The 26,868-nt window shown below is 40.6% G+C and overlaps 1 protein-coding gene across 3 annotated transcripts; it reads right to left on the minus strand.

Moving 5' to 3' along the window:
- Window positions 1–770: 770 nt before the first annotated feature.
- On the minus strand, window positions 771–25,563 carry LOC113045528 (histone-lysine N-methyltransferase SETD1A-like). 3 transcript variants are annotated; one of them, XM_026205958.1, is made up of 21 exons: window positions 25,499–25,563; window positions 24,449–24,593; window positions 24,251–24,349; window positions 23,856–24,126; window positions 23,582–23,706; window positions 21,019–21,266; window positions 19,230–20,931; window positions 16,115–17,116; window positions 15,858–16,028; window positions 15,166–15,253; window positions 14,850–15,013; window positions 12,300–12,339; window positions 11,986–12,193; window positions 11,848–11,900; window positions 9,957–11,293; window positions 7,579–7,969; window positions 7,190–7,368; window positions 6,853–6,963; window positions 5,454–5,573; window positions 5,183–5,320; window positions 771–2,634 (listed from the first exon to the last, which is right to left on the minus strand). In XM_026205958.1, exons 2-21 carry the CDS (start codon window positions 24,584–24,586, stop codon window positions 2,461–2,463), a joined length of 6,759 nt encoding a protein of 2,252 aa, XP_026061743.1. In that variant the 5' UTR covers window positions 24,587–24,593; window positions 25,499–25,563; the 3' UTR covers window positions 771–2,460. The 3 variants fall into 3 exon arrangements, with proteins under 3 accessions (XP_026061743.1, XP_026061735.1, XP_026061727.1); XM_026205950.1 differs by having other exon boundaries at window positions 9,957–11,296; XM_026205942.1 differs by lacking the exon at window positions 25,499–25,563 and adding an exon at window positions 25,246–25,449 and having other exon boundaries at window positions 2,461–2,634; window positions 9,957–11,296.
- Window positions 25,564–26,868: the final 1,305 nt, after the last annotated feature.

Consider the following 26,868-nt stretch of genomic DNA (forward strand, 5'->3'; position numbering starts at 1 on the left):
ATCCATAAAACCACAAACATATACATCCTAAACATCTACAGTATATTTAGAGTCTATTATTTCTAACAATAGCCCAAATATATAAAAATCTGAAGGCATTTTATAAAGTTTAGAAATGCTACTCACTCCTTCTCAGTCCTTTATCTTCTATTGCCCGTCAACAGAAAAAGAGATAATGCTCATCCAACTAAATCCCTCTGGAACGCTGGCCAGGAGCCATGATGCAGACTGAAAGCTTAAACTTCAGTTTAGTGCACAATGCATTCTGTGCAGGAGATAAAGTGTTGGGGAAAATACTGAACTGGTTAACAGATGTCACAGACTTTTAACGGTTAACAAAGTGGAGAATGCCATCAGATTGCATTAAAATGCTGTTGCATTGAATTTCATTGGAGTGATGTAAGTGGATTGTGAAACAAATAATAGTCAGCTTCAGTGTTAGGTTATGTTGCAGTGGCAAATATCTTATTAATATAAACAAAAATCTCAGCAATTATTTTTTTTTACCTTAGACAGGCCTTTTTTTTCGCGATTCATTTTCAATCAGCAGATGCCACAGCAGTGCTCATGCCTGAATGTATTAAAGCTGGATAGGTCATATTTCGTGTAACTACAGTATAAAAATACAAACAGCAGCAGTCACATCTAAAATAGCTTGAAATTTCAAGGGGTGCTGTGACGGCCTGTCATTTGCCAACCCATGCACCCACACAAACACGTTAGATTTCAACCTGTTCTGAACGGTGGAGGAAAAAAACACTGAACATCAATTATTTTGTAAAAAATATTTTAATGCACCATTAATAAAGGGTCCAACGCATTAATACAAGAGAAATATTGCAAATAATATTAAAACTTTAAATCAAATGAAAACAAATAAGATAACTGAATGATAGGTATGTACAATTATTTTCTTGCAATGGGAAGTAGGAAAAGGATGAACATATTTACAGACTAGAACCAGTGTGTTTCTACGAGAAACAAACACCTCTACATTATTTACATGTAATTCTTTATCTTTTTTGTCCTTTTCGTTTTGTTTTTATGGTTACACTTCTGTGGATCAGTTTTTACTGAACGACTGCGGTAGATCTACATATTTTACAGGTCTTCCTCTGAAAGGAACACAATGCTGGCAATGTCCTCTGACAAGGTGAGGAAAAAAGGGAGCAAAGATGAAATGTCATGTCCACTATATGGCAGAGCAGAGAGAGAGAGAGATTACAAAGTAATACGAAGAGGACAGAACAGAAGGAACAGCATCTCTGCACATGCACATCTCTCAGAGGAATTGGGACATCCTTTTTGTGGTGAAGTATTCACATCAATTTTTGGATTCTGGATCTTTCGACAAATGCGCTATGAGGAAATATACATTTTATGATCATATTCTCCTAAGCAGAGTAGTTACAAGCCCCGCAATAGCGTGCTTTGTCTCACAACGTGTCCCATTCCTTCACAATTCTTCAGTTGGCTACAATAATATCAATGCCAAAAGAAATATCAATATTTCCATTATTTTGCTAAAATATCAATGCACATATATTTCAGCACACCAAAAAGACAACCTTCTCTGTCCTGTCCTCCTCGTATTGCTAAAAACTATGAACGAAAGTGGTATCAGTTCATATGAGGGGTGTATTAAAATGATGGCAGGTACATGATAATCTCCAGAATAACAGTTTTTACAGTGTACTGGCATTGTAACATCTAATTTGTAAAAAAATAAAATAGTTAATGTACAATGTAACAACTTACAATACTAGAACATTTTCATTTGTAAAGTTAGAGAATACCAGCGCTTTATGATGGAAAAGAAGGAGGCATTTTTAATTAAGGTTGCTTCAGTTCTGAGAGAAACATGTGCACCAAAACAACTTAAAAAAAAAAAATCAGGCAAGTGACTATGCAGATAATCAGAAAAAGGTGCAGCAATAGCTCTGATCTAAATTAACAGACAAGCATCAGAACAGGGACAATAAATAATAAACTAAAATGATTACTCTCTCTCTCACAACAGGGGTGAAAAGTCCCTTACTCTTGGAAAAAGACCCAGATTTTAAGGGTGTTTGCCTCTGTCAAACGTTGTGCATAAGTGAGCGGAATATGTGTGTGTAGTTGTTGAAAAACTTCAAAGCATAGACCTTGGCAAAACAACACCATCCAACACAGCTGCACCAGGAGGAACAAAATTAGATAAGAGTCAGGGTAGAAGAAAAAAAAAAAAAAAAACTTAACAGGTGGAACTGGAGGTGTTGCGGCAGTGCTGAGATCCCAATCACCCTGGGCCAAACATCTGATTAAACATCTCGACACATCTGTGCCTGTATAGAAGCTTTTCAAAGAGTCTGATGTTCTCCCATCATACACTACCTACATTGTTGTGCGCCGAGAAGGGTAGCTTGTGGGCCAGGGAAGTTGATTGGCAAGTCATGTATCAAGGGAAGGTCTTGGAAACTTTTAGTTGAGGGTTCCTCTGCAGTTCTCCGTGCCACACAGACATGGGATTTTGTTCTCTTCAATGGGGAACTTGTAATCATATGTGATCTCCTCATTCACACCGATGGGCTGCTTGGAGTATATGACGATCTTCTTCTGGGACTCAATGGTGATCACTTTGGCATAGCAGTTGGGCTGTGAGAGAGTACATGAAACCATCAATGAGATGCAGAACAAATATGGGCTTCCTGAATTACATTCTCTCCCATAGGAGAGTTGGGTAATTTAAATGATGCAGTTCTGTTCTGCTCTATGGCAGGGATCTCCAACTGGTGGACTACGGTGTGAATCCGGAACGCAAGATGCGTCCATCCGGACCGCGAAGCCTTTTGACATAATGACATAAATAAATGCTAAATGTTGTTTTCTAATAAAATCGTATTTCTTTCAAGCGTATCAAAGTCAGCTAGGTAGAGCTTTTAGGGTCCTACGGTGACACAGGTTGTTACTACAGTTAACTGTTGCTACGTTCAGACGTGCAGTGAAGAGAGCAGCATGCACACAGATGAAACTTTCAATGAGTGAAAACCATGGCGTTTTCAAAAATAAGGAAAGTTGACAGGTTTTTAAAAGGTCTTACAATTATTTGTATCAAATTTAAGGTCATAAAAAGTCTTAGATGGTAAAAGGAGGTCTTAATTATGATTTCAGGAGGACTTATTTTGATACGGCTTAGTGTGAGGATTAAACTTCAAAAGGCAATGATTTCATTGGTTAAATATAAGCGCTGCAAGTTTCAAAATCAGCTGCTGTTGTGCTGCTTTGTGTTCTGTGGTTTCCAGGGAAACAGCTGTATTTCTATTATTCTAAAAGTGCCTCCTGCTTGCAAAGAATGAATTTGTCATTTCAATCAGCCCATCTGCGGTTTTCCTTCAGACCGATGTAAAAATCAATGCATGCTTTAACGTTACAAACACACTGTAAATGTGAACTCGTGGATTGACAATATGAAAATACATTATAAAAATGTAAACAATTAAAACAGTAACATATTTGTATGTTATTTAATTAATAATAATAATAATAATTTATTGATAATTTAAATGAAAATAAGAATTGATACTTTTGACTTCATTTTCTTTAAAAAAAATTATCATTTGATAAAACTTTTGGTTTATGTGAAAAAAAAATTCCGAACTGGAAATCATGCTTTTTACAGTCATTTTACATTTTATTAATGCAGGTCTTAAAAAGTCTTAATTTTGAGTTTAATTATCCTGCAGATATACTGGTCTGGCAAAACGATCAATTCAAGTTTTTAGGTCTAGAATTGTCCAGACCTCGGCTGGTGAGGAGTGTGTTTATTACTGGACTACAAGCAATTTTAGTTGAAGAACTCTGCTCTATGTATGAGCTCATTTTCTGTTGCTGAAGGGAATGGTCACCATTATGAAGCAAACACAAATGCCATTCACATCTGGAAGGAGGAAAAAAACGTGCCTTTTCTTCACTTTTACAAACTATGTAAAGACCAGACTTTACACAAGTCTTATCAGAACTAAATGAGCACATCCAGCAGCTGCAGGAAAGCACATTAAATGGAGGACAAAAATCGTCAAATCTGAGAACAATCTGTGAACATTCATATTTATAACAGGACTTGACAATAAAGACTATCTCATAGACCGGGGTCAGTGTGAAAGACGTTCGGGACAGCTAAGGGAATGGTCACTGGCCCAGATAAAGGGAAGTTATGGCTTAGTTGGAGATTTGGAATCGTAATCCAAAGGTTGCGAATTTAAGTCTGTGGCTTGGAGGAATTGTTGGTGGGTGGAGTGAATGTACAGCACTTTCTCCGGCCTCAATACCATGACTGAGGTGCTCTTGAGCAAGGCGCCAAAACCACAACTGCTCCCCGGGCACCACAACGTAAAAGGTTGGCCACTGCTGTGTGTGTGTTTACTGCTGTGTATGTGTGCACTACTATGTGTGTGTGCACTTTGGATTGGGTTAAATGCAGAGCAAGAATTCAGAGTATGGGTCACCACAGTTGGCTGTATGTCACGTCACTTTTACTTTCAATAAGGTAGAAATTGAGCATGTTCCTCATTCCTCATAAAGCTTATGTTTGTAAAATGGCACAGCTTTTTAAATATTTAAAAGTAAACTCTTAACATCAGTCAGTCAAGCATTGAACTTCAGTAATTAGAAATACAATTTGGTAACCATGTATGAATGCATATTTGTAATTTTTACTGAACTTAGGACTGTTAGTAGGGCTTAAGATATTGTTGGTCATTTAGTGTTTCTGTAAAAAACCTACCAATAACACTGAGAAGTTGGTAATAATACTACAAACTACGAAGCGCTCATTCAGAGTGTTTGGGGAGTGAAAATATATCTTTGCTAAACTTATAATTGGCCTCCAACATTAGTCAATGGCTAATGTTAGACATCATTCAGTTGCTCAGAGTGAAGATTTAGTCACATATGTGAGCGATTTATACATGAAAACAAAAGTTGTTGTTTTTTTCCCTGAGGAAAAAGAAAAATGTAACTAAAGAAAAATCCTTGGCATCAAACCCTGCTTAACCTAGATCACCTTCAGTTTAATGCAAAACTGATGGTGGGTTTATATAAATGTAGAAGCGATTGACATTGCGAGTGGCAGCAGTATGTTCATCAGACATCATGTGGTATTTGAGATACATGGATACGTATGCAACACTAGCAGGGTACTTACCGTGCAGCAGTGGTTAATAAACCGAGCCAAGTTGCCACACTTGGTGGCGTCAATAATAGTGTCATGATCGACACGGAATAGGTAGCTGCTCCCGATGCCTTCTTGGGCATATCGCTTCTCCCGATTATCAGCAACCATCTACAAATGGTGCAACAATCACACAATTACCTCCAACAAATAAACAAGTATGTTTTCCTCAAGAGGAACCAAACTCACTTCCTGGTATAGACCATTTAATAGATGTAACTTATCCTTCAGCTTGAAGGCTTACCTGTCTGATACTCTGTCCCACATATTCAATGACCATCTCATCTGCAGCGATAGGTTCCATGGCAAACAGGCCCCATTCATGGATACGGCTGCGGCCAAACCTCAGTTGCTTCTTACGAAACTGGAAGCAGATGAATTACAAGCATGAAGACATGTAAACACCAATAGGACTGACTATGTTTAAAAGCACAAGAATACCATATGAACATTAACCCCATTTTTGGCCATTTTCAGAATGAATAACCATGGTTAAGATAATATTTTGGCTATTAACATTCTAAATAAGACCGATGGATTTAAATTTGGATTATGCACACATCTTTTCATTATCTTTTATACTGCTGTTCACAAGTTTTGGGTCAGTAAGATTTTTGAATGTTATTTAATAAAATGCAAAAATACAGGTTAAGAAAAGTAGTATTTAAATATTGTAATTTGAAAAATGTATATATTTTAAAAATTTAATGTTTTCCTGCCAGGGCAAATTTTCAGCAGCATGACTTCAGTCTTCAGGGTCACATGATCCTTCATAAATCATTCTTAATATGCTGATTTGCTGCTCAAGAAAAAAGTATTATCAATGTAGAAAACATTGGCTGCTTGATATTTTTATGGAAATTTACCTTTTTTTTCTGGATTCTTTAATGAACAAAGTTTTATATATAAATATTTTATAACATTATAAATCTCTTTACTGTTACTTTTGATCCATTTAATGCTTCCTAGACCAAATATGATACAATATAAACACATACACAAAAAATCTTCCTGAATGATCTTACTGGAATGACATGAGGGTGGTTAAATGATGACAGAAAATACTGATTAACACAAGATGTCCCTGGGCTGGAGCATTCCTATCAGTCTAAACATTGTTGTATAAACATACTTCTTTTTTCCAGCCCATATGAAGCCTTTGTGTGAAGTACCTCCACACCTGCTGTATAATAAACCAACGAGACCTATGTCTGGCCTTTTCTAACATATGAAGTGTATTAATTCATTCTTTCATCAAAGAACAATGCGATCCAAAGATAAGAGCTGCTTTTAAAGGAACACCTTTTATCTTTTATCTTGTCAATCATAGCAACAGATAGAACCACTGATAAGGCTCAGCCAGTCAGGGTCACTGACACAGGAGTCAGTAGACTTTACTGATCTGATTGGGGGAGTATGAATTATACTACAAAGAGACATGTCAGGGCAATGTGCCCACAGATGCCATCCACTACACGGGCATTGCACTTACATTAAACCCTGAACAGAACGCTATCAATTACTACAACTGAAAACAAGCTGAGGGGAGTTCAAGGAACTGAAGGAGTTGTGAGGTCAATGTAATAAAAGTGTTGATCGTATGATCGAGGTCAAGGTTGTGTCAATGAACTAAAGAACTTTACCTTCAGCTGGTTCAATTTCAACAGGTCTGAGTCCATCACTGCTGGAGTGCCAATAGCACTGAGGAGACGCCGCTGCTCGGAGCGCCTTTCTGAGAGCACACGATTCGAGCCCTATGACAGACAGAGAGAGAGAGAGAGAGCTGCTCAGATGGATACAAACTACTGACCCAAACTTTCTCCCATATTCATGCTGAACAAAGTAATTTAATTCAGTCAAAAATATTTTAACTACAGTATGTTCATTTAAATCTCACGTCTTCACAATAAAAAAACAAACAAACAAGACTTCAGTTACAAGTGCCACACACATTTGAGTTAAACCATAAGGTGAACCTACTGCAGTATCATAGTCTCCAGCTTCCTGGACAGTCACAGGCTGGTCTAGCTCAAGGTAGACGTCTTTCTCCTTGCGGCTGATGGCATAGTAGCCTTCACTACGAGCACAGCCTGTGACGTGCTCTCTTAGCTGCCTATCTGCGGTCTTCTTCTTTCGCCGGGGGTCAGGGATGTTGGTGAGTAGAGGCAAGAGGTTAAGGGAGCAAACCTTGGGAAAAATGCACTTTTAAAGCAGCATCAATGTGTAAAGTTGTACGCTTATACACTTGTTTACTCTTTAAATTTGGTATTGCAGTACTGATAATACTGTTGGCTGCTGCATTAATAATAGAAGCACCGGTTTGCTGGTATAAACCATGCATTTAAATTCTGAGGTAGCTGTAAGGATATTGGTATGAGGGACCCAGTGTGTGTCGTTGAGCCAGTCGGTGCCGTGATCATCTTGCAACAGTTTCTCATAGGTGCTCTTCAGGAGCCTCAAATCTTCCTGGTCCAGGCCTGTGTTCCAGATGTCATACAGGATGGTCATCTGCTCAAACTCGCTACGGTTTTTGTAAGAGAGGCATGGTGCGGGAGCTGGTGTGGGCATGTGTTTGGGCCGTCGCTGAGTCGAGGGGGTCAGGCCAGCTTCCTGCAGGAAAAGTCGTTCGCTCTTTCTAACCTCTTCCTTTTCAAACTCCAGCGATCTCTCCAGACCGAAGTCAGAGTCTCCTGAGTCTGAGCTGGAACTGGAAAGCTCACCAGACTCCAACTGTTCCACATCCACAACTTCTTCATATTCCTGACAATAGAGTATGTTAGGAAAATGTTAGCAAACTGACAAAATGCACACAAAATGCAGACCAAATGGGGGATATTCTGCCACTATTTGACAAACTTAACAGTATTGCCCAACAATGCAGAACTGTTGGAAGCAGTTCAAGCTCTGTGGGTTTGTAGGAGAAACTGTCATATCGCAACAGCCTGAAACATTCCAGCGTGGTCAAATTACTTCAACAGTGCTACACTGAAAATGCTCAGTGGCATTCAACTAGGATATAGACCTTTGAGAAAATATATATATATACAAACAATCTAAGATGTTGCAAGGACCAGTGAAATGAGCTTTTCAAGCTTTAAGTTATTTAAACCTAAAATTACAGTCAAGCAACCCTTTAAAAAACATTAGTTACACTAAAAGCTACTAACAAAACACACATTTGAGAGGCATTACAGTCCTGCTAAAATGTTTGGGATCAGTACGTTTTTTAAAAATCAATTAATGCTACTATTCAGCAAGGATGCATTCAATTGTTTGACAGTCGAGACATTTAGAAGTTACATTTTTGAACTTTCTATTGAATCAAAGAATCCTGAAATCTTTTTTATCAGTTTCCACATAAATATTAAGCAGCACAACTGTTTTAAACACTGATAAAAATATTAAGTGTTTCATAATGATAAAAACAATTGGAGTTGGTTTGTTTATTTCCTGACCACTTATCTTAATCTTCTTACCTCTAAACTTAAAGAGTGACAGTGAATTTTCATGTATCGGAGCCACTATCAGTGGGGAGTTTTTGAATGTCTTCTGAATGAGCGTTCGCGCTGTTCACTTTCATGATCACACGCACTCTATGATTCTTGCCGATACAGCCTTAACAAATACACAGTTTCCTGCTGTTTGCACAAACTTCTCTTACCATCGCTTCTTTTCTTTGTTTAAAGGAGCAGACTTAACATTTATTTATTTCGGGGTCTAATTGAATTTAATTGAATTAGGACATGATGAGCACATGAAGCTTTCTGCTGTGCTGCTTATATTTATCAAGCAGTAAACTGTGGCCAAAAAAAGCCATTTGTGGACGAGAGCCATCAAGTTATCATTCTCATTCGACGTGACTGCCCATGCACAGTACATTCAACTTTCGGTTTTAAATGCGTTTACATGTCCTCTTGAGCGGATCAGAAAACTGCTACACCACCCCTTCCAATCCAATCTAATTTTTATGCAGATCGTACTCAGTCAGATCGATTAAGGTGTTTAAATAAAGGCTTTTCAGTCCGACGGTGCCATCAATCGAATTCCTAACAAACTGTTTGGCTGCATGTAAATGTAGCCAATGAAGACTGGAGTAATGCCTGCTGAAAATGTAGCTCTGCAATCACAGAAATAAAATACATTTTAAAATATATTAAAGTAGAAAACGGGTATTTTAAGCTGTAATATTATTTCACAATATTAGTAATTTTGATCATACAAATGGAGACTTGGTGAGCATAAGAGACTTTTTTTCCTAAAACAAAATCTTACTGACCATACACATTTGAACAGTATTGTTTATCTTATATCAGTGCTTCTCAAACACAGTCCTTGGGGCTAACTGACAAAATGTTTTAGTCTCCCTATTCAACAAACTAAGAAGCTGATGAAACAGGTGTTTTAATAAGTGCGATATCTTAAACATTCTGGTAGGTCGGATCCCCTCATCTTACATTCTATAATAAATTATAACATATACACTTCGGATTATAATTGTTTTACAATCCAAGCTGTATTTATCATTCAAAAAGTGGTAAACTGAACTGCTGCAGAGGTTTAAAAGGCGTTTATAAAAGATAATTCATTGGAGTTTTAGAATTAAAAAAAAAAGTATCACTACATGTTGAGAAGTAGTGGCTTGTTAGTGGAACATTTCTAAAATGTTTTTAAAAAATGTACAACTACTGTAATTGATGCTTAAGGGTGAATTCAAATTTTTTAATGAGAACCAGACAGAAGCACAAACCTCTAACTTCCTTTTCCTCTGTTTCTTGATCTGTTTCTCCTTCTGCTTCTTGGAGATTTGCAGTTCCTCATTTTCTTTGTCCTTCCTACTTCTCTTCTTGCTCTTCCCTTTCCCCTTCTCTTCCATCTCCGTCTCTTTGCTAATCGATCCTCTCCTCTTGTGCGGTGGCCCGATTGTCTTGTTCTGCATCTCAGCCGTGTCCCTGGAGTCGCACAGCAGGCCCATCTCAGAAAGGTCCTCGTATAGCTCTGGGGCCTCTCCTCTTGCGGCTAGAGCATCCCCGATGACCTCTTCAGGGGCTTCCTGAACACCGTGCTGGTTGAGGTCGGCAGCGAGCAGGACTGTGGGGTCATGTTTCGTCCTCTTTTGCGGAGATGTGAGGTGCAGAGGAGCAGGAGTTTTAGAATAGTTGTGCTCCTGCAGGATGAACAGACCCTCTGGATCCAGGAGTGGTTGGCGTGGGTGCGGGGCAAAGAAGTCGCCTTCTTCCTCCTCAAGCTTGTGCTCCTCTGCCTCATCGGAGGTCTCAGTTTCTTCAGAGTCAATATCTGCCTCCGGGTCCATTTTCAGTGCCACATCAGCCAGCACCGACAGGTCAGGCTTGGGGGCAGAGGCCAGCTGCAGCAGGCTGGACACTCCCAGCTGCTCCCTGAGTTTCAGCCGCTGCTCCAGCTCCTCTTCATCCTCCTCTTCCTCCAGAGCGGGATGCAGGTGAGGGGCGGAAGCCGACTGGCTGAGTGTCCGAGGGCGACCACGTGCACGACCCTTCTGTGTGGTTGAAATATGGATGGGGTCCTCGTAGGCCACTTTGACCAAGGAGGCATGGTCCAGCGGAAGGTTCTGGACAGTGAGGCAGACGGGTGCTGGGGGTGTTCTGGGAGAGTCTTTGCCACGTTTGGAGGAGGTTTTGGCAGTGAGAGTTTGTGGGGATGAAGGGAGACCTGGACCTTTTTTGGGTTCATCAGGCCGCAGGGAACGCACCGGTGGAGGAACGGTAAGAACGGAAGAAGGGGAAGCAGGGGAGGAAAGGGTGTTACTCTCGCTGGGACGAGAAGCAAACGGCAGGAGCATCGGGATGGGCTTGGAGGAGCCGGCTGGAGCAGTTGATGTGGGCGTGCTTCTGGGAGAAGTGGAAGTAGGAACATCTGAGGCTTGTGAGACAGGAGTGGGAGATGGAGAGGGAGAAGATGATGACAGAATGGAGGGTTTAACCTCATGCTCTTCCATTGAGAAAGAAACAGTTTTGCGCCGTTTCTTGAGTGGGGGAAGGAGGAGAATGGGTGAAGGAGGACGGGGATATGGAGAAGACTGAGGCACAGCTGTGACCGTTTTCTCTTCTTCTGGAAGTGAAAAAGAATCAAGTGAACAAAACATCACACTTTAAAAAAAATTTAAAAAATAAGGAAGTTTAAACTTAAGCTCATTAACAGGATAGTCCACTCAATTTGGTTCTTACTTACTCAACCTAACGTCATTTCAAACCTGTTTGACTTAATTCTGTGGAACACAAAAGAAGATTTTTTGGTTTCCATTGACTTCCATTATATGGCCGAAAAATTCAATCGAAGTCAATGGGAAACGAAACTGTTTGGTTATCATTATTCTTCAAAATATATTTTGTGTTCAGCAGAATACAGGAAGTCAAACAGGTTTGGAATGACATGAGAGTAAGGTGGTGAGTAAGGCCCCACCCCATTTTTACCCATCAACCATACACTTCCCCTACGGTGTTCCATTGAAGAGGTAGCATTGTCTTGATTCTATTTTGTTTGAAAATGTAGGGGGAAGGGCCAGACAGCCCGCCAAATGGAATTGGGCCTAAGTGATAACAATTTTCATTATTGGTTCCCTAAAATGTTTTTTTTGGGGGGGGAAAGGATCTTTAACTGACCTTGTTTGATCTCTGCAGCAATCACTGATGATTGGTCAATGCTTGCTTTGTCCCTGTAAGACACAGACATAATGCATGTCAACATATCTGTGAAGACACAACTTTCTTCACACTATCAGTTCTCGAAGAGGGATGTACCTTCCATCCTTCTCTGCATCTATAGCCGGCACGCTGTCCATCGTAGATTCATCCATTGTGTCCAATGACTCACTCTCAGCGGCCTGTTCACCGTCTTCTTCATCTTCCTCATCGGAGGAAGAGGATGATGCTGAGGATGATGCAGATGAGCTCTCAGAAGAGGAGGAGGAAATGCTTTCATCATCACTGTCTGCACTAAGGGCTTCATCTTAAAACATGTGAAACAGAGAAAATAAATTAAAATAAAGAGCACATAGCAACAAGGACTCAAATTAATAAGCACAGTTCAAAAAACAAACAAGACGGCTTCATACCTTCTGACTCATCCACTTTGTCACTGTCTTCATCCTCCTCCTAAACATAAAACAATGAGGAAACACCATTCATAATAACATGTTTGCACTCATCTGTTAGGAGTTATGAGACTTGCTACACAGAAATTTGAAAAGAAATGCTGCCATCTAGCCATTATTCGTTGAAATAACAAGTATTACATATTCTGCAAAAAAATTCATATTTTCACCTTGATAGAATTATTGCTTTATAGGTATCACACATTGCATTGTGACGAGAAATAAAAAAATATTATTCACATCAAATATTGATGACATTGTACCATATTTTGTAACGATTTAAATTAACACTGATCTGTCACTCATGAACAGTGAAATATTTAAATTTGTAGATATGGAAACAATTCCAGAGATGTTATGCATGTTATTTTATTCTTTGTAAAATTATATATATATATATATATACACACACACACACACACACACACACACACACACACACACATATATATATAAAGAATTAAATATTACCATTATTCAATTTATATATATATTTTTCATTAAGAAGATTCAGTTATAATTTTAAACAGTGCTTTTATCATTAACTAAAGGTTTTTTTTTTTTTTTTTTAATTTAACTGGAATAAATTAGAAAATAAAATGTAAGTATTGGATTACCAAAAAAATTAACAGGGTTCCCACACCTAGATTAAAGGGTAAATTCACCCAAAACTGAAAATTATGCCAATAATGACAAATACATTTTGGTCCAAAAATACCAACTTTATTCAGACTTTATTTTTTGGACCTAAATGTATTTTTGATGCTTCAAAATTGTAACTGACCCTCTGATGTCACATGGACTACTTTGATGATGTTTTTCTTACCTTTCTGGACATGGACAGTATACTGTACACACAGCTTCAATGGAGGGACTGAGAGCTCTGGGACTAAATCTAAAATGTCTTAAACTGTGTTCAGAATATAAACAGAGGTCTTACCGGTTTGGAATGACATGAGAGTGAGTTATTAATGACATAATTTTCATTTTTCGATGAACTAACCCTTTAACTTCAAATTCAAGGACCTTTCAAGGACTTTCCAGGTCCAGTACCCTCAAATTCAAAGACTTAATGTGGGGACAAATTTCAAGTGAGAGAATATACTTTCAGTTTTTCTTGCCTCAGGGGTTTACATTATCTTAACAAGCAAAGCAATTTAACATTAATTTCCGTGTGTCTGTGAAACATAGAGGTACCATCCTAGTAGTTTTGTGCATGCATGAATGCCATGTAGGGTGACCATATTTTAGTTTTCCAAAAAGAGGACAGTGGGTGTGGGCGGGACGGAGGGGAGGAGAGGGCTGGGGTGTGGTTGGTTAGTGGTTAAAGTAGTACCCAAAGTAATACAATGACCAGATCTCAAATATCAAAACTGAAAATGTAATTTCCATACCTAAAATACATAATTTAGTCACTGTTATGCATATTGATCATAAACACAGCTAAAAAGCTTCCTACCAGTGGCCCTCTTTCACAAAACTTAACATCTAGCACAGTTTTATCATAAGCAGAATGCAAAATGTTTCAATACAAGCATTTTAATCAAATGTAATTAAGCAACAATTCAAACCTTTAACCTATGGGAAAAATCAACCCATTAACAATTGAAAAGTAGTCATAGAAAAAAAAAACCTGCAGTCAACACAAGCTGAAGGAGTCAGATTCGACTGTTCATGGGTTGAGGAGAGAGAGATGGCTGATTCAAAAGGGATTTAAATGTATTAATAGCGGCTCCCTGATGTGCAAAAATTATGCAATATGTTTGCAGTGAGCGAGCGGGATTGGACACAAAAATCACGGGAGCGGGCAATAATGGTCAGAAATTCAGTGGGAGCGGGATTAAGAAATCAGTCCCTCGGAGATACAAAAAAAATGCACTGGCGACTGTAGAAACCAAAAGCCCAACTCCTGACATTTTGGGCAATTCAGAAATCCCGGCCAGACTCATTTTTTTTTGTCCAAAAAGGAAATGTCCATGGAAAAAAAGGATATATGGTCACTCTAATGTCATGGCAATGTACAACACAAAGTACCTCACTTGCGAAACACTTAACGTAATGCGTAAATGTGCGTAACTAATGTAAATCAAGCAAGCGTATATGTATAGGCCACGAACTGTTGGCGAAATAACATTAGCGGACCTAACAGAATAATATGGATTTTTTTCCAGAAAACTTCTTGCACAAAATAAATTCAAGCACTTTCAAGGACCTGTATCAATGTATGTTTATTTTCAAAAACTTTCCAGGGCCTTAAAAAAAAAATCATATTCACAAACTTTCAAGGATTTTAAGGAGCCATGTGAACCACAAATTAAATTGAACAAATTTTAAATAAGTGTAAGTTCTAGCACAAAAAAAAAAAAATAAAAACCATCAGCCTCTGCAATCCTCTCGTGCAGGGCAAATGAAGCTTGAGTTATAAAGGAGTAATAGAATGCTCCAAACCAGACTGTGCCCACTACGACACAGACTCACACAAAAGACAGACAGAATGGTAAAGAAACCAACCTTCTCAGAGGAGGAACCATCTGATGTTTCTTCTCCCTCGCTGTCCAGATCGTATGGCTTGCGCGCCTTGGCTCTGCTCCTTCTCCTGGCTGCTCCTCTGTCTGCCACACGCCTCTCCTCTGTTCTTCCTGCAGCAGTGTCAGCAGATTTCCCCTGATACGAGTCTGAGAGAGAGAGAGAGAAAAAGAGTAGTTAGCAAAGGAAGAATATATATAGAGGTTATAGAAGTACAATTATGTAAACGTCAGAAACAGAACATTTGAGAGAATTACACTAATGTCATTAATCCAGCTCTAAAACAGCATTAAAGTCGTACCTTCATCTTCCTCATCGGGTGGAGTGGAAGGCCTAGCTCTCTTCAGCTCACCACCCTCGACAAGTTCCTGAGGCTCCTTCCTCTTCACCTGAACAACACATTCCTCATTAGTAACACCATTTTCATATGAGATTATTTCAAATCACGGTAATGAAGTGCACCAGTCTTAATGCAATTAAATGAAAATATTTAGGTTTCAGTTATAATTTCTTCAAGTCAAACAAAACTTTTATTTTGATGGTTTCTTGTGACTATAATTAAGTATTTAATGCAAAGTTTTTCTAAAATGAAACGGAAATTTCTCTGAATGAATCTCAGAACAGCTGTGGAAATTAAGTTGTGTGTCCATGTCCTCAAATATTGAGGCACAGATGCTTAAAACACTGTTAGAATCATATGTGTGTTTGAGTATCAGACAAAACTGTGACTTCCATATTTCAGCTCTGGGACAGGCTGTTAGATCCATATAGAGTAAAAATGTCCAGAGCTTATCAACATAAATTTTCATGGCAATTGCAATGTGATATTGTTTATCACCCAACCCTTAATGAAGGATAAAGATCAATTTGCTTTAGGACCAATATGAAAGTTCCCTTATGATGGCCTCTAGGGGGTGAAATTACTCGCAAATGTTGGAAACAGTTTTGAGATGTTATATAGGTGTTATATAGGTGGGAAATAAGATCAAGCACCTTAAAAGAAGGCAAACACAAGGCCCCCCGCAGGGAGAAACCCTCCATGCCTCCACTCTTGGCCCAGTCCACCAGAGACATGAGCGGCTCCCGGGGTCGGTTGCTCGTCTTCTCTTCCTTCTTGTCCTCCTCGCGCACCACTGCAACTCCCCGCATGGCTGTCTGGAATGGCTGAGCAAACGAGAGCAAGAGGTGGTACAGTTCATGAACACTGAAGGTCATTCACAAAAACCACACAGAAAGCTGTATGACGTTACCTTAGCTTTCTGTTCCTTGCGGTCCCACCACTCGTCGAAGGTGCCAAAGGCGACATTCTCCACCATCTTGCGGTTCAGGTCCCTCTGCATGATGTTCTTCATCTCCTCGATCAAAGCTGCCAGTACCTGCTGAACTACTGACTCGTAGGGGTTGTGGCCTACTACGGCCATCTGGTCACCTGCCACTCCGTACAGCTCTCCATCTACGCCAGACACTGTGCCGAAGTCAGGTGGAGGATAGTGGGAAGGAAACTGCTGGGGCAGTAGGTGAGGCGGCCAGGGGCTGTGGGGAGGTGGGATGGCGTGATGGTGCGGAAGCTGTGCGGCGTGGGGGTCTGGGTAGGCGTATGGTAAGTGAGAGGGGATGTAGCGGTGGTCTTGGTCATAGTGGGTGGCAACATTCCCGTCTTGGTCCATGTATGGGTGGTGTGGGTGGTGCGGAGGTGCATGCGTAAGGGGTATTGAATGGAGGTGAAATGATGGGGGATATTCAGAGGCGGGCGGGACTTCTCCAGTGGGTGCAGTAGAGCTGTTGGAGGAGGCCATTCGCATCTGGTGGAGACGACTGAGCATGTGTGTCTGCATCTGGAATGACATGGGTGCTCCTCCGCAGTACTGGCTCATGAGCTCCATGGAGCTGGCGTAGTCGTACATGTGATGTGGCAGGGGAGGAGGGTACTCTGGGTGCAGCTCCATGTGAGGAAGCGGAGGTGGTATGCCAGGGGGTGGCGGAGGCTGCAGGGAGAAGCCGGGAAGAGGTGGAGGAGGGAGGTGGGGAGGGTATGATGGCATGGGCAGAGGTGGCATGGTGGCACTAAAGTGCTGGCTGGTGTCCGGGGCAGGACTCGCCGAGGGATCTGGGGTTTGGGAGGGGAGGGCAGATTGTGAGGTGGTGGCCGGTGAAGAGGACGAAGAGGCAGCGGGATGGGGGGTTGCTGTGGTGATGGCATTGTCATCTTCATCGGATATTTCCATATCTTCCCCGGAGGAGTGAGGAGAAGGCTGGAGAGAAGAGAGTGTGAAGAATACAAGTTAAACCCACGGGGTTTGCAGTGGGTCCCCAGGACTGGAAAGGAGAACCACTGGGCTACAGAATGGTACGTGTCAAAGTCTACCAGAGCATGAAAAAGAGCAAAAGCATGTTTAACTTCTGTTAACTTACTGGATCATGTACGTCATGTCAGAATTACTAACGTTTATAAAAATAAAATGCGAGTTCAACTGTGATAGTTCACCAAGATTTCTAATTCCAGCATCATTTGCTCCCCCTCATGCATTCCAAAACCTTAAGAATATTGTTTGTCTTTGGAACACAAATGAAGATATTTTTAAATATCAACCATACTCAAGCAACTGGATAGGATTTCACTCAAAGAATCTTCATTTGTTTTATCTAGATGGTTTGTCATGAATATAATTCCGTTTCAGTGTTTTTGATTGTGTAGTATCTCTCAAATGAAACGCATTGAGACACTTGCTACGTTTACATGGACACCTTTTGCTTCCACTGGAATAAATTCATTCTGACTGACAAATCTGAACGCAGTTTTTACATGAATGCTAAATAACGTGGTCAGGTTGATGTTTATGTCACAAGCTTCTGCTCGGATTTAATCTTTTGACACGCGCACACTGCATGAATGTCGCATACCGTTTTAAAAAGCACACTTGATATTTATCTTTTTCGGGTCCTAACTAGGCAATGACCAGCATGAGTCCTAAACAATGACTGGTGTTTGTTGTCCTGCTCCACTTAACAGACGCTAAGTGAAAACTGAATTTTAGAATGACGGGGCACTCATTTATGACACTTTATTTAACAGGAAGAACAACTCTTTCCGAGCGTCATTATACTATTTTTACATCACTGCACTTGCGCAGTACTTGCCAGATTCAAGTTTTCATTCCAATCAAGTGTTTACATGTCATCCTTACCACTCCTTACACTTAGATCAAAATTTAAATCGGATCTGGCCAATTCAATCCAATTGACATGGTTACATGTGACTTTTTATTCTGATTGTGCTTCTGGTCCTATTACAGGATTATTAGGGCCCATGTAAACACAGCTATAGATGTTAAAAACACTGTTAGCATTATGTGTTTGAATTAGTGTATCAGACAAACCCCAACATTCATATTTCTGCTGCGTGACGGGCTATTAGATCAATCCATACAGAGTAAAAATGTCCAGAGCCATCATCATCAACATAAATTTTATTTGTTTTAAAGATAAATTGAAGTCTTCTGGTTTTGGAACCAAACTAAAGTGATTAAATGATATACAATGATATATTAAATGATATACAACATATTCTGGGTGAACTAACTAACCCTTTTAAGGAAGTCATGAAGATATTAATGCACATAATACTGCTTTATATCAACAGTGAACATCTATATTAATGATGATGGATAACAGGTCTGTTCTGATAGGGTCATGAACAGCAGAAAAACAATCCTAATGCAAATACAACTAACCATTTAATAATAGTGCATAGTTATAATAGTGAAATAAATAGGCATATCAGCTTTTAAAAAAGAGGGGATGGAATGCTTCCCTTATCTTTCGTTGCTGAGCACTGCCAAATAAATTAATCATGAATCTTAAGAGTGTGAACATCTCAGAGCATTTTGTAATTTAGCACTAATATATCTACCATAATGTTCAACGCAAATGTAAGCTTCTTGTGGATGTGCGAGACTTTTGAATAATTAGCTGCTATTTACTGGTTGAGGCTTGACGTTTGTGGCTTTGTCACTCTTTCCAAGCCTCTACTCCATTTTAAGTGAGAATACTCTCAACAGTCATTTATGAGCACTCTTCATCTATAACAAACACCTCAATTTATTTTTATTTTTTACTTCTGGTGTACACTACAGTCTTCAGGTTAACGATGTCCCAGTCATCAAAATTTTAACAAGATATCTTTTCTTTTTTGATAGTACCACAAAAAAACATGATTAAATATATGTGCCGTTTGTGGAGTTCTTTTGGGATCTTTTGGGACCTGGAAAAGGTGGCCCATAACACCAAAAATAACAAGCAGATTCGAATTACAAATGATAGCACCTACCGTTGTTTTACATGTAACATGTAACCAGAAGGGCTCACCTGTGCTTCTCCATTGTAGGTGGGTGGTGTGTGTGGTGCCCTGTGTGAGTCAGAGGTTATGTGCTCCTCCTGCGGCGGCGGCATTTGGCCCTGTAGAGACTCTGGCACTAAACTGTGGATAGTGGGAGTAGAAGAGGCCACCTCCGGAGGCGTTTTCCTGCCTTCACCCACAACACCACCTTGCCTTTTGCCCCTGTTGCGGCGTCCATCTTTCTCTCCTCTCCTCCTCTGAGGGCCTCCTTCCTTCTCTCCCTGTCTCTTATGACTAGGCCTTTCACCATTCTCCTCTCGGAGTCTGTTTCCCCCATTTTCTGTTTTTCCTTTCTCTCGGTCCTCCTCCTTCTCGTCGTCCTCATCATCTGAGGCAAGGAAGGAAAACTTGGCTTTTTGTTCCTTCAGCAACATCTCAATACGTGAATCCAAGCTGCTACTGTGATGCATGAATGGCAGGCTCTCATTGGTGGAGTCAGGCTCCGGGGAGGAGTCACGCTGTGGAGGAGGCGGAGAGAGGGATGCTGTTGAAGAAGGGAGGTGGTGAGGCAGGGAGGTGGAGGATGGGGAGGTGGAGGATGATGGGATTGAGGCATGAGGTGGCGAGGAGGTTGGAGGTGTCCGAGGAGGATGGGGTGGGGTGCTGGGGTAGCGTTTGGGTTTGGTCCACTGTTCTTCTCGGACAGGACTGTCCTGACCAAAGTCAAGAGAGCTGAGCGTTTCCGCCACAGCGGCTGCGATGACGGAGGCCGGCGGGAGGGGAGGAGGTGGTGGCGGTGGTGCCAGAGGCATGTGGTGAGGATGAGCACGGAAGTCATTGTCCATGCCTCCTCCCATCCCAAAACTACTCTCACCTGCACTCTGCTGTGGACGGAAAGCTGGCGAGGGCTCAAGCCGGGAGGAAGAAGGTGTGTCGTAGGGGGACAGATCTTTAGACGATGAGTATCCTCCATAAGAGGTGGCAGAGGGAGGGGAGAGGCTGTTGGATGAGTGGTGGCTGGAGTTTGAGTGGCCTCCGTAACGTGGATCAGAGCTGTTATATTCTCCTTCTCTGTCTCGCTCCCATTCCCGATCTCTGCTGCTCCTCCGCCGACTCGATCCGCCTCCACTGCTGCTGTGGTGGTTGTGTGAGTGATGGTGGTTCCGATGCCTTCCGTGATCTCCCGAGCGGGAGCCTGAGCTGTCGCGCCGGTGGCCCCTGCCATCCCTTTCCTCCCGCCGATCAGCATGATGCAAGTGATGTGAATGGAAGGATTTGGAGGTTGACGAGGAGTTTGTATCCTGTTGGAAGTGGTAAGAAGAACGTCGGGAGCTTATCCCGCCTCCATAGCGCCCGCCTGAGTCTCTCTCCCGATCCCTATCCCTGTGTCCCCTTTCTCTATCTCGGTCTCTCTCTCTATCGGACAGCGGAGGTGGCTCAAACTGAGGCCCTGGAGGTGGCATGGGTGGATGCAGCGGCATGGGCATCCCTGAACCTCCAACACTGGGATACGGATAAGGAGGTTCGTTAGGTCTAAAGGGGGCTGATGGAGGATATCCCGGCCGACCCCTGTGGAACACAGAGGGTTCTTGCAGAGGGGGAACATTTGAGTCTTCATGAAAGCGAGGGGGCTTGAATCCTGATGATGAGGAGACTGCAGAAGAGGAGCAGGAGGAAGATGGAAGCATATCCTGCTGGGGATAACTCTGAGTGCTGCTATAGCCACCGTGCCTGAAACAAAAGGATATTTTCCCAAATCGTTAAAGAAACTTAACAGAGCAACTTCTAATCAAGGTTTTATGTAAATCCGGAGCCAACCTGCCCACAGAGTATCCCGAGTCCTGGGAGAAAGAGGTTCCAGAGCGAGGGGTGTAAGGGGTGCCACCGCCCTGTGAAGAAGCAGAGGAACCCGGCGTAAAGGCTCCTCCCAATGAGGATGGAGGGGTGTCTACGCGCTGGTCTCCTAATCCAGTGTCCACAGAACATGGGGTGGTGCTGCCAGAGTTTAGAGGTGCAGCAGGAGCTGACATCTGGTCTGTGGAGAGTCTCCGCCGGATATCAGACGACTAACAAAAGAAGAAAAGACATAGAATTATTCATTCAGAGAGGGTAAAAATAAAAATTTGTGATACACATTATCAGTTATATTTTTCCAATTATCGGTATTGGTTAATAGTGTATGTATGTAGTTTTCACATGAATTGATCTCAGCCATTAATCACAAAAATCATAACTGTCGATTATTCCCTTGAAATTGTGATTATTAATTACGATTATGACAATTTACACTGAATGATGTTTATACATGTTTATGCGTTTGATGCAACGGCATACTGTATTATTATATGAAAATAAACAAGCTGAAAAACTTTTAGTGCTTTTCTTTAGTATTAAAGCTTAAAATGTCAACTATACATCGGATTTTTTTCTTCTTTAACCTGTTAATTGTCACCCCGTCCCGTATACGGGACACCTACGTTGACTATACTATATTACAATCAAATCTAATCTAATCTTGACAAACTATATATCGTTGGAAAGGTCAGACATTGCATTACCATGTAAATGGTACATCAAATTCATGTTACAAAATGTTTTCAGTCATGAATTATAAAAAATTATGTTTGTATCATGCACATTTATGTCTATCTTCAAAAACATGAGTGACAGTTAACAGGTTAAGTTATAAAAAAATATATATATATTAGGGCTGTCAAATGATTAAAATTTTTAATCAAATTAATCAGAATTTTCAGTGGATTAATCACTATTTGCAATTACACCTGAATCCTAACCAATTTTTTTTTTCTGAAATGCATACCAAAAGATAAATAACAGGACACAAATACATAATTTTCATGTATTGATTCATCAATATGTGGTTCTTTTTTTCTGAATTTCAAAAGTTTAACATTTACTTAGATCAAATTTACCTGAGCACTATATCAAACCAAGCCATTTAACTACAGATAGTGTAAGAGTTTTAGGGGAACCAGTGGTTAAATATAGCCACATATCTATGAAATTATGCATAGAGAAACTCGAAAGAATGAACTCAGAAACACAAACATGCGCCCTCTGCACTCTGGGCACTCTTGTTTTTAGGAGGTGTTCATTTGCTCTGCCACAATACTTTAGGATCGATATTTTCACGTTCTGAAGGCTTCAAGTGCCAGTAAAACCAAGTAAAAATGCATATGCTTTCCCAAACAGCTGTAATTTTCGCTGCATTGCATGTAGGCGTTCTGCGCATGCGCAGTGTGAAACGCAGGACGCTATAACAGGAAGAAGCTCCAGCGTATCACCAAAGTCGTCTCTGTTTATCGAGCTTGGCATGAATGTATTTGAGAGTAACTGGGGTAAAACCTTAAGCTTCTTCTGTGTTTTCGTCGCGGGGCTCGCCGCTGTTTTCGCTGAGATCGACGAGACTTTCCTGACCTGAATAATTTGTCACACTGCGCTTCCGTGAAATGCGTTAAAAAATTTGATGTAATTAATGACAAACAACTAATTAACGTCGTTAACGCGCTATTTTTGACAGCCCTAATATATATACATAAATGGTATTATAGTGTAATACTGAAAATAAAATTAGAAAAACCCTTAAGATGACGTAAGAAAAAAAAAACATCTTAGCCACACAGAATAACATAAATGGACTTGAATGATTACGTAATTGTGGCATCCATAACTGTAATCACGATTAGAAATTTGATCAATTGTGCAGCCCTACTTTCAATACTGCTGCATTCCTAATAAAAATACATTAAATCGTGTGCTAAACAGGGCCACAGTTATATTAAATATAAGGCCCTGAACTGTGACTGGCCCAGTTAATATTTAGGAAAATGGCTATAAAAATAACTTTTTTTCAAATTAAGACAAAAAATGTTTTATAAAATCCCCTATAGCTCATATTTTTATTATTACAAGGGTGTGGCTACATAATTGTCCCCTTGAGGGAAACGTAAGCAATCATCACAAGCAATCCAAAATTCCTACAGATAAGCGAGGGGAAACAAGATTGGTCACTAAACATCATAATGCTTGTAAACGGGAAAAACATGTCACAAACATGACATATGAAAAAAATGGCCAACTGATAATGAGCCCCAACGCCAGTAGTCTCAATGCCAGCAGCCACCATCTACAGACACAAACAGTTTTCATCTGCATTTGGAAAATCTCAATGCTTTGTGCAAGGCTTAATGGCTCTTTTACTTTTAGACATTTTGTGGTCCACTAGTGGGTACAACTCAATCCAAGGAAGGCCATTGCTCTTCAAGGACACCAAGAGACTTTGTCTGGTAACCAAACACACTTATAGGTGATCAAAGCATTATTTCCAGTACGGCTGAGCTAAGGTTTGTTTGGTACTCACTGTATCTGGCTGAGTCGGGGCAGGGGGCTGAAATTTTTCGGTGAGAGCTTTGCCTCCAGTTGGCACTGTCTGAGGGGTGTATGAGCCACCCACGATCAAGTCATAGTACTTCATCCTCTGTTGGCCTAGAAAACACACAATAGAAATCCAACTAGAGTGGCACTTTTAATTGCAATACTGGAAATTTCCGACTTATCCATTACAGTTTCATTATCATTATGTTTCATACATGCAAGAAATAAAGAGATGTCAAAAAAATCAAACAGAAAAACACCTTTGATATCTAGCTGGACATGGACAATGTTTCCCATGACAGAAGTATTGTGCAGGTGTTTGACAGTGTCTTTGGCCCCTCTAGTGCTGGTGAAGAGGACGCGGGCCAAGCCCAAGTGCTTCCGTGTCTTGGGATGAAACAGAATCTCCATTTCCTCGACTTCACCGAACTTAGCGCACATCTCTGCCAGGAACGGCTCTTTGATGTTATCATTCAACCTCGCAAACGTCACTTCCTTAAGTGGTATAGGACCTACGTAATACTCGTCCAACTATGAAGAGCGAAAAGAACGTGAGGAAATGTTTTAGCATGTAAAACAGAGAAATAGACTAATACAAAGAGTTCACCAGAAAAGCAGCATAATAAGTTGAAATTATAAACAAAGAGAGGCATACCTTGAATTTGGGAACTGGCAGTGACAGCTCTGTGTGTCTAGACCAGATTCTGCGGGGTCTTGGATCACGCAAGTCCCCCACAGGCGGGAATCCTGAATCCTAAAAACAAGCAGAACACACAGACTTTACATCAAGTATGCACACACAAAAGTGTAACTACGGTCTGTTTGACCGTTAGGTGTATATGTACGTCCATACCGTTTGACTAAAGTGAATCCCATCATATCTGTAAATTTTCTGAGTAACCCGTCGGATAGCAGGGTCTTGTACGAGCTTATAGCTCTTCCACTGCAGACTGAGAGTTTGCTGAGAGTCCGCCCCACAATCCGGATCCATGCTATCACTGCAGAGAAAGAGACCATAGTAAGATGTTGTGCAGATGCTCTTAATGCTCAATGACTCATGCTGAAAGTATAGTAAGAAAAGCTTTTCACTTAAGGCTCATGCATTTCAACTATCAACTGTCCATCTCTAAAACCTTACATTGTAATCATCAAAACAATAAAAGCAAACAGCGTGACAGATACAGTTCCACAAGGAAAGTTTTCACTTTGTTTATAAAAATAAAAACACGCACACAAAGATGTTTCTATTTAGTGGGCTGTATTTTTTTATCATCAACCTGACAAGCTGATTTTTGCGTCACTTATATCAGAGTTAGAAAAATATGATATATTCAACTTAAAATGTCCCATTTATCACACACAAAGCGTGGAAAATAAAAGCACGGCTCTCCGCTGTGTTTTACGGAGTAATAAACAAAAGGCACTGCAGATATTGTGTATTTTGTACTATCTGACATATCGACTAGCAACAACAACAACAAGCTAACATCATAAACACTGAAGCTGCTAGCTGCTCACAGCGCAAGTTCAACTTCAAAACGATGTGACAGTAGAATACATGGCAAATACTAACGAATTCTAGTAAACAAATTTAGACCCATTCCCAATACTAAACAGAAATATTCCCACACGGTGTGCATGGAGACTCACGCAACGGCGCGCGCGTCTCGAGGAGGATTGCCCGCTAGCTCGCTACAGCTAGGCCTGTATCGGACGGGGAAACAGACGATCCTTAGTTAAAATCTAGCTCCGTTTTAAAGTATGGGCCCTAAATCCGGTCTAAAACGGCGTCGCTTGTATTCCGGTGCAATATCGATGCGGCAAACGTCTTCAGATTTCGCCAGAAAATTAAATATAGTAAAAAGAATAACATAATACAGTAAGCGGCCATCGCGTAACTAACCTGAGAGCCTCGCCTGCTCGCCATCAGTCACTAGAAATACTAACCGTTGCATTGGCACTCGCACTTTCCACATAATTCCCGGCTATTTCCCTTTACTATGCAATATTTAACACATAATGTTAAAAATAGATTGTGGTTATTAGTTTCATAAAATTCACATTAAAATATTTTCCCGACTTTACTTTTTTAGAACAGCTCAACATATTTATGAGGAATGTAAGAGTCAGTGACTTATTTTTGGCGAATGTGCATTTTCGATTAATTTTACGTCATCGAAGTGCGAACTTGATATTGCTGCGTGTACTTAGGTTCACACAGGTGCATCTCAATAAAATAGAATGTCGTGGAAAAGTTCATTTATTTCAGTAGTTCAGTTCGAATTGTTAAACTCGTGTATTAAATAAATTCAATACACACAGACTGAAGTGGTTTTAGTATTTGGTTCTTTTAATTGTGATGATTTTGGCTCACATTTAACAAAAACCCACAAATTCACTATCTCAACAAAATTAGAATATGGTGACATGCCAATCAGCTTATCATCTCAAAACACCTCCAAAGGTTTCCTGAGCCTTCAAATGGTCTTTCGGTTTGGTTCACTAGGCTACACAATCATGGGAAATACTGGTGATCTGACGGTTGTCCAGAAGACAATCATTGACACCCTTCATAAGGAGGGTAAACCACAAACATTCATTTTCAAAGAATCTGACAGAGTGCTGTATCAAAGCATGTTAACAAAAAGTTGAGTGGAAGGAAAAAGTGTGGAAGAAAAAGATGCACAACTGATCGAGAGAACCGCAGCTTTATGAAGATTGTCAAGCAAAATTGATTCAAGAATTTCAGTGAACTACACAAGGAATGGATTAAAGCTGGGGTCAAGTCATCAAGAGCCACCACACACAGACGTGTGAAGGAATTTGCTGAACCACAGAAAACGTCAGAGGCTTCTTACCTGGGCTAAGGAGAAGAAGAACTGGACTGTTTCCCAGTGGTCCAAAGTCCTCTTTTCAGGTGAGAGCATATTTTGTATTTCACTTGAAAACCATAGCCCAAGTTGCTTGAAGTCCAGTGTTAGGTTTCCACAGTCTGTGATGATTTGGGGTGCAATGTCATCTGCTGGTGTTGGTCCGTTGTGTTTTTTCAAAACCAATTAAATTTTGGAGCACTCCATGCTTCCTTCTGCTGACCAGCTTTTTGAAGATACTGATTTCCTTTTCCAGCAGGATTTGGCACCTGCCCACACTGCCAAAAGCACCAAAAGTTGGTTAAATGACCATGATGTTTGTGTGCTTGACTGGTCAGCAAACTCACCAGACCTGAACCCCATAGAGAATCTATGGGTTATTGTCAAGAGGAAGATGAGAAAC

Source organism: Carassius auratus, chromosome 3, assembly GCF_003368295.1.
Source record: "Carassius auratus strain Wakin chromosome 3, ASM336829v1, whole genome shotgun sequence".
Classification (NCBI taxonomy): domain Eukaryota; kingdom Metazoa; phylum Chordata; class Actinopteri; order Cypriniformes; family Cyprinidae; genus Carassius; species Carassius auratus.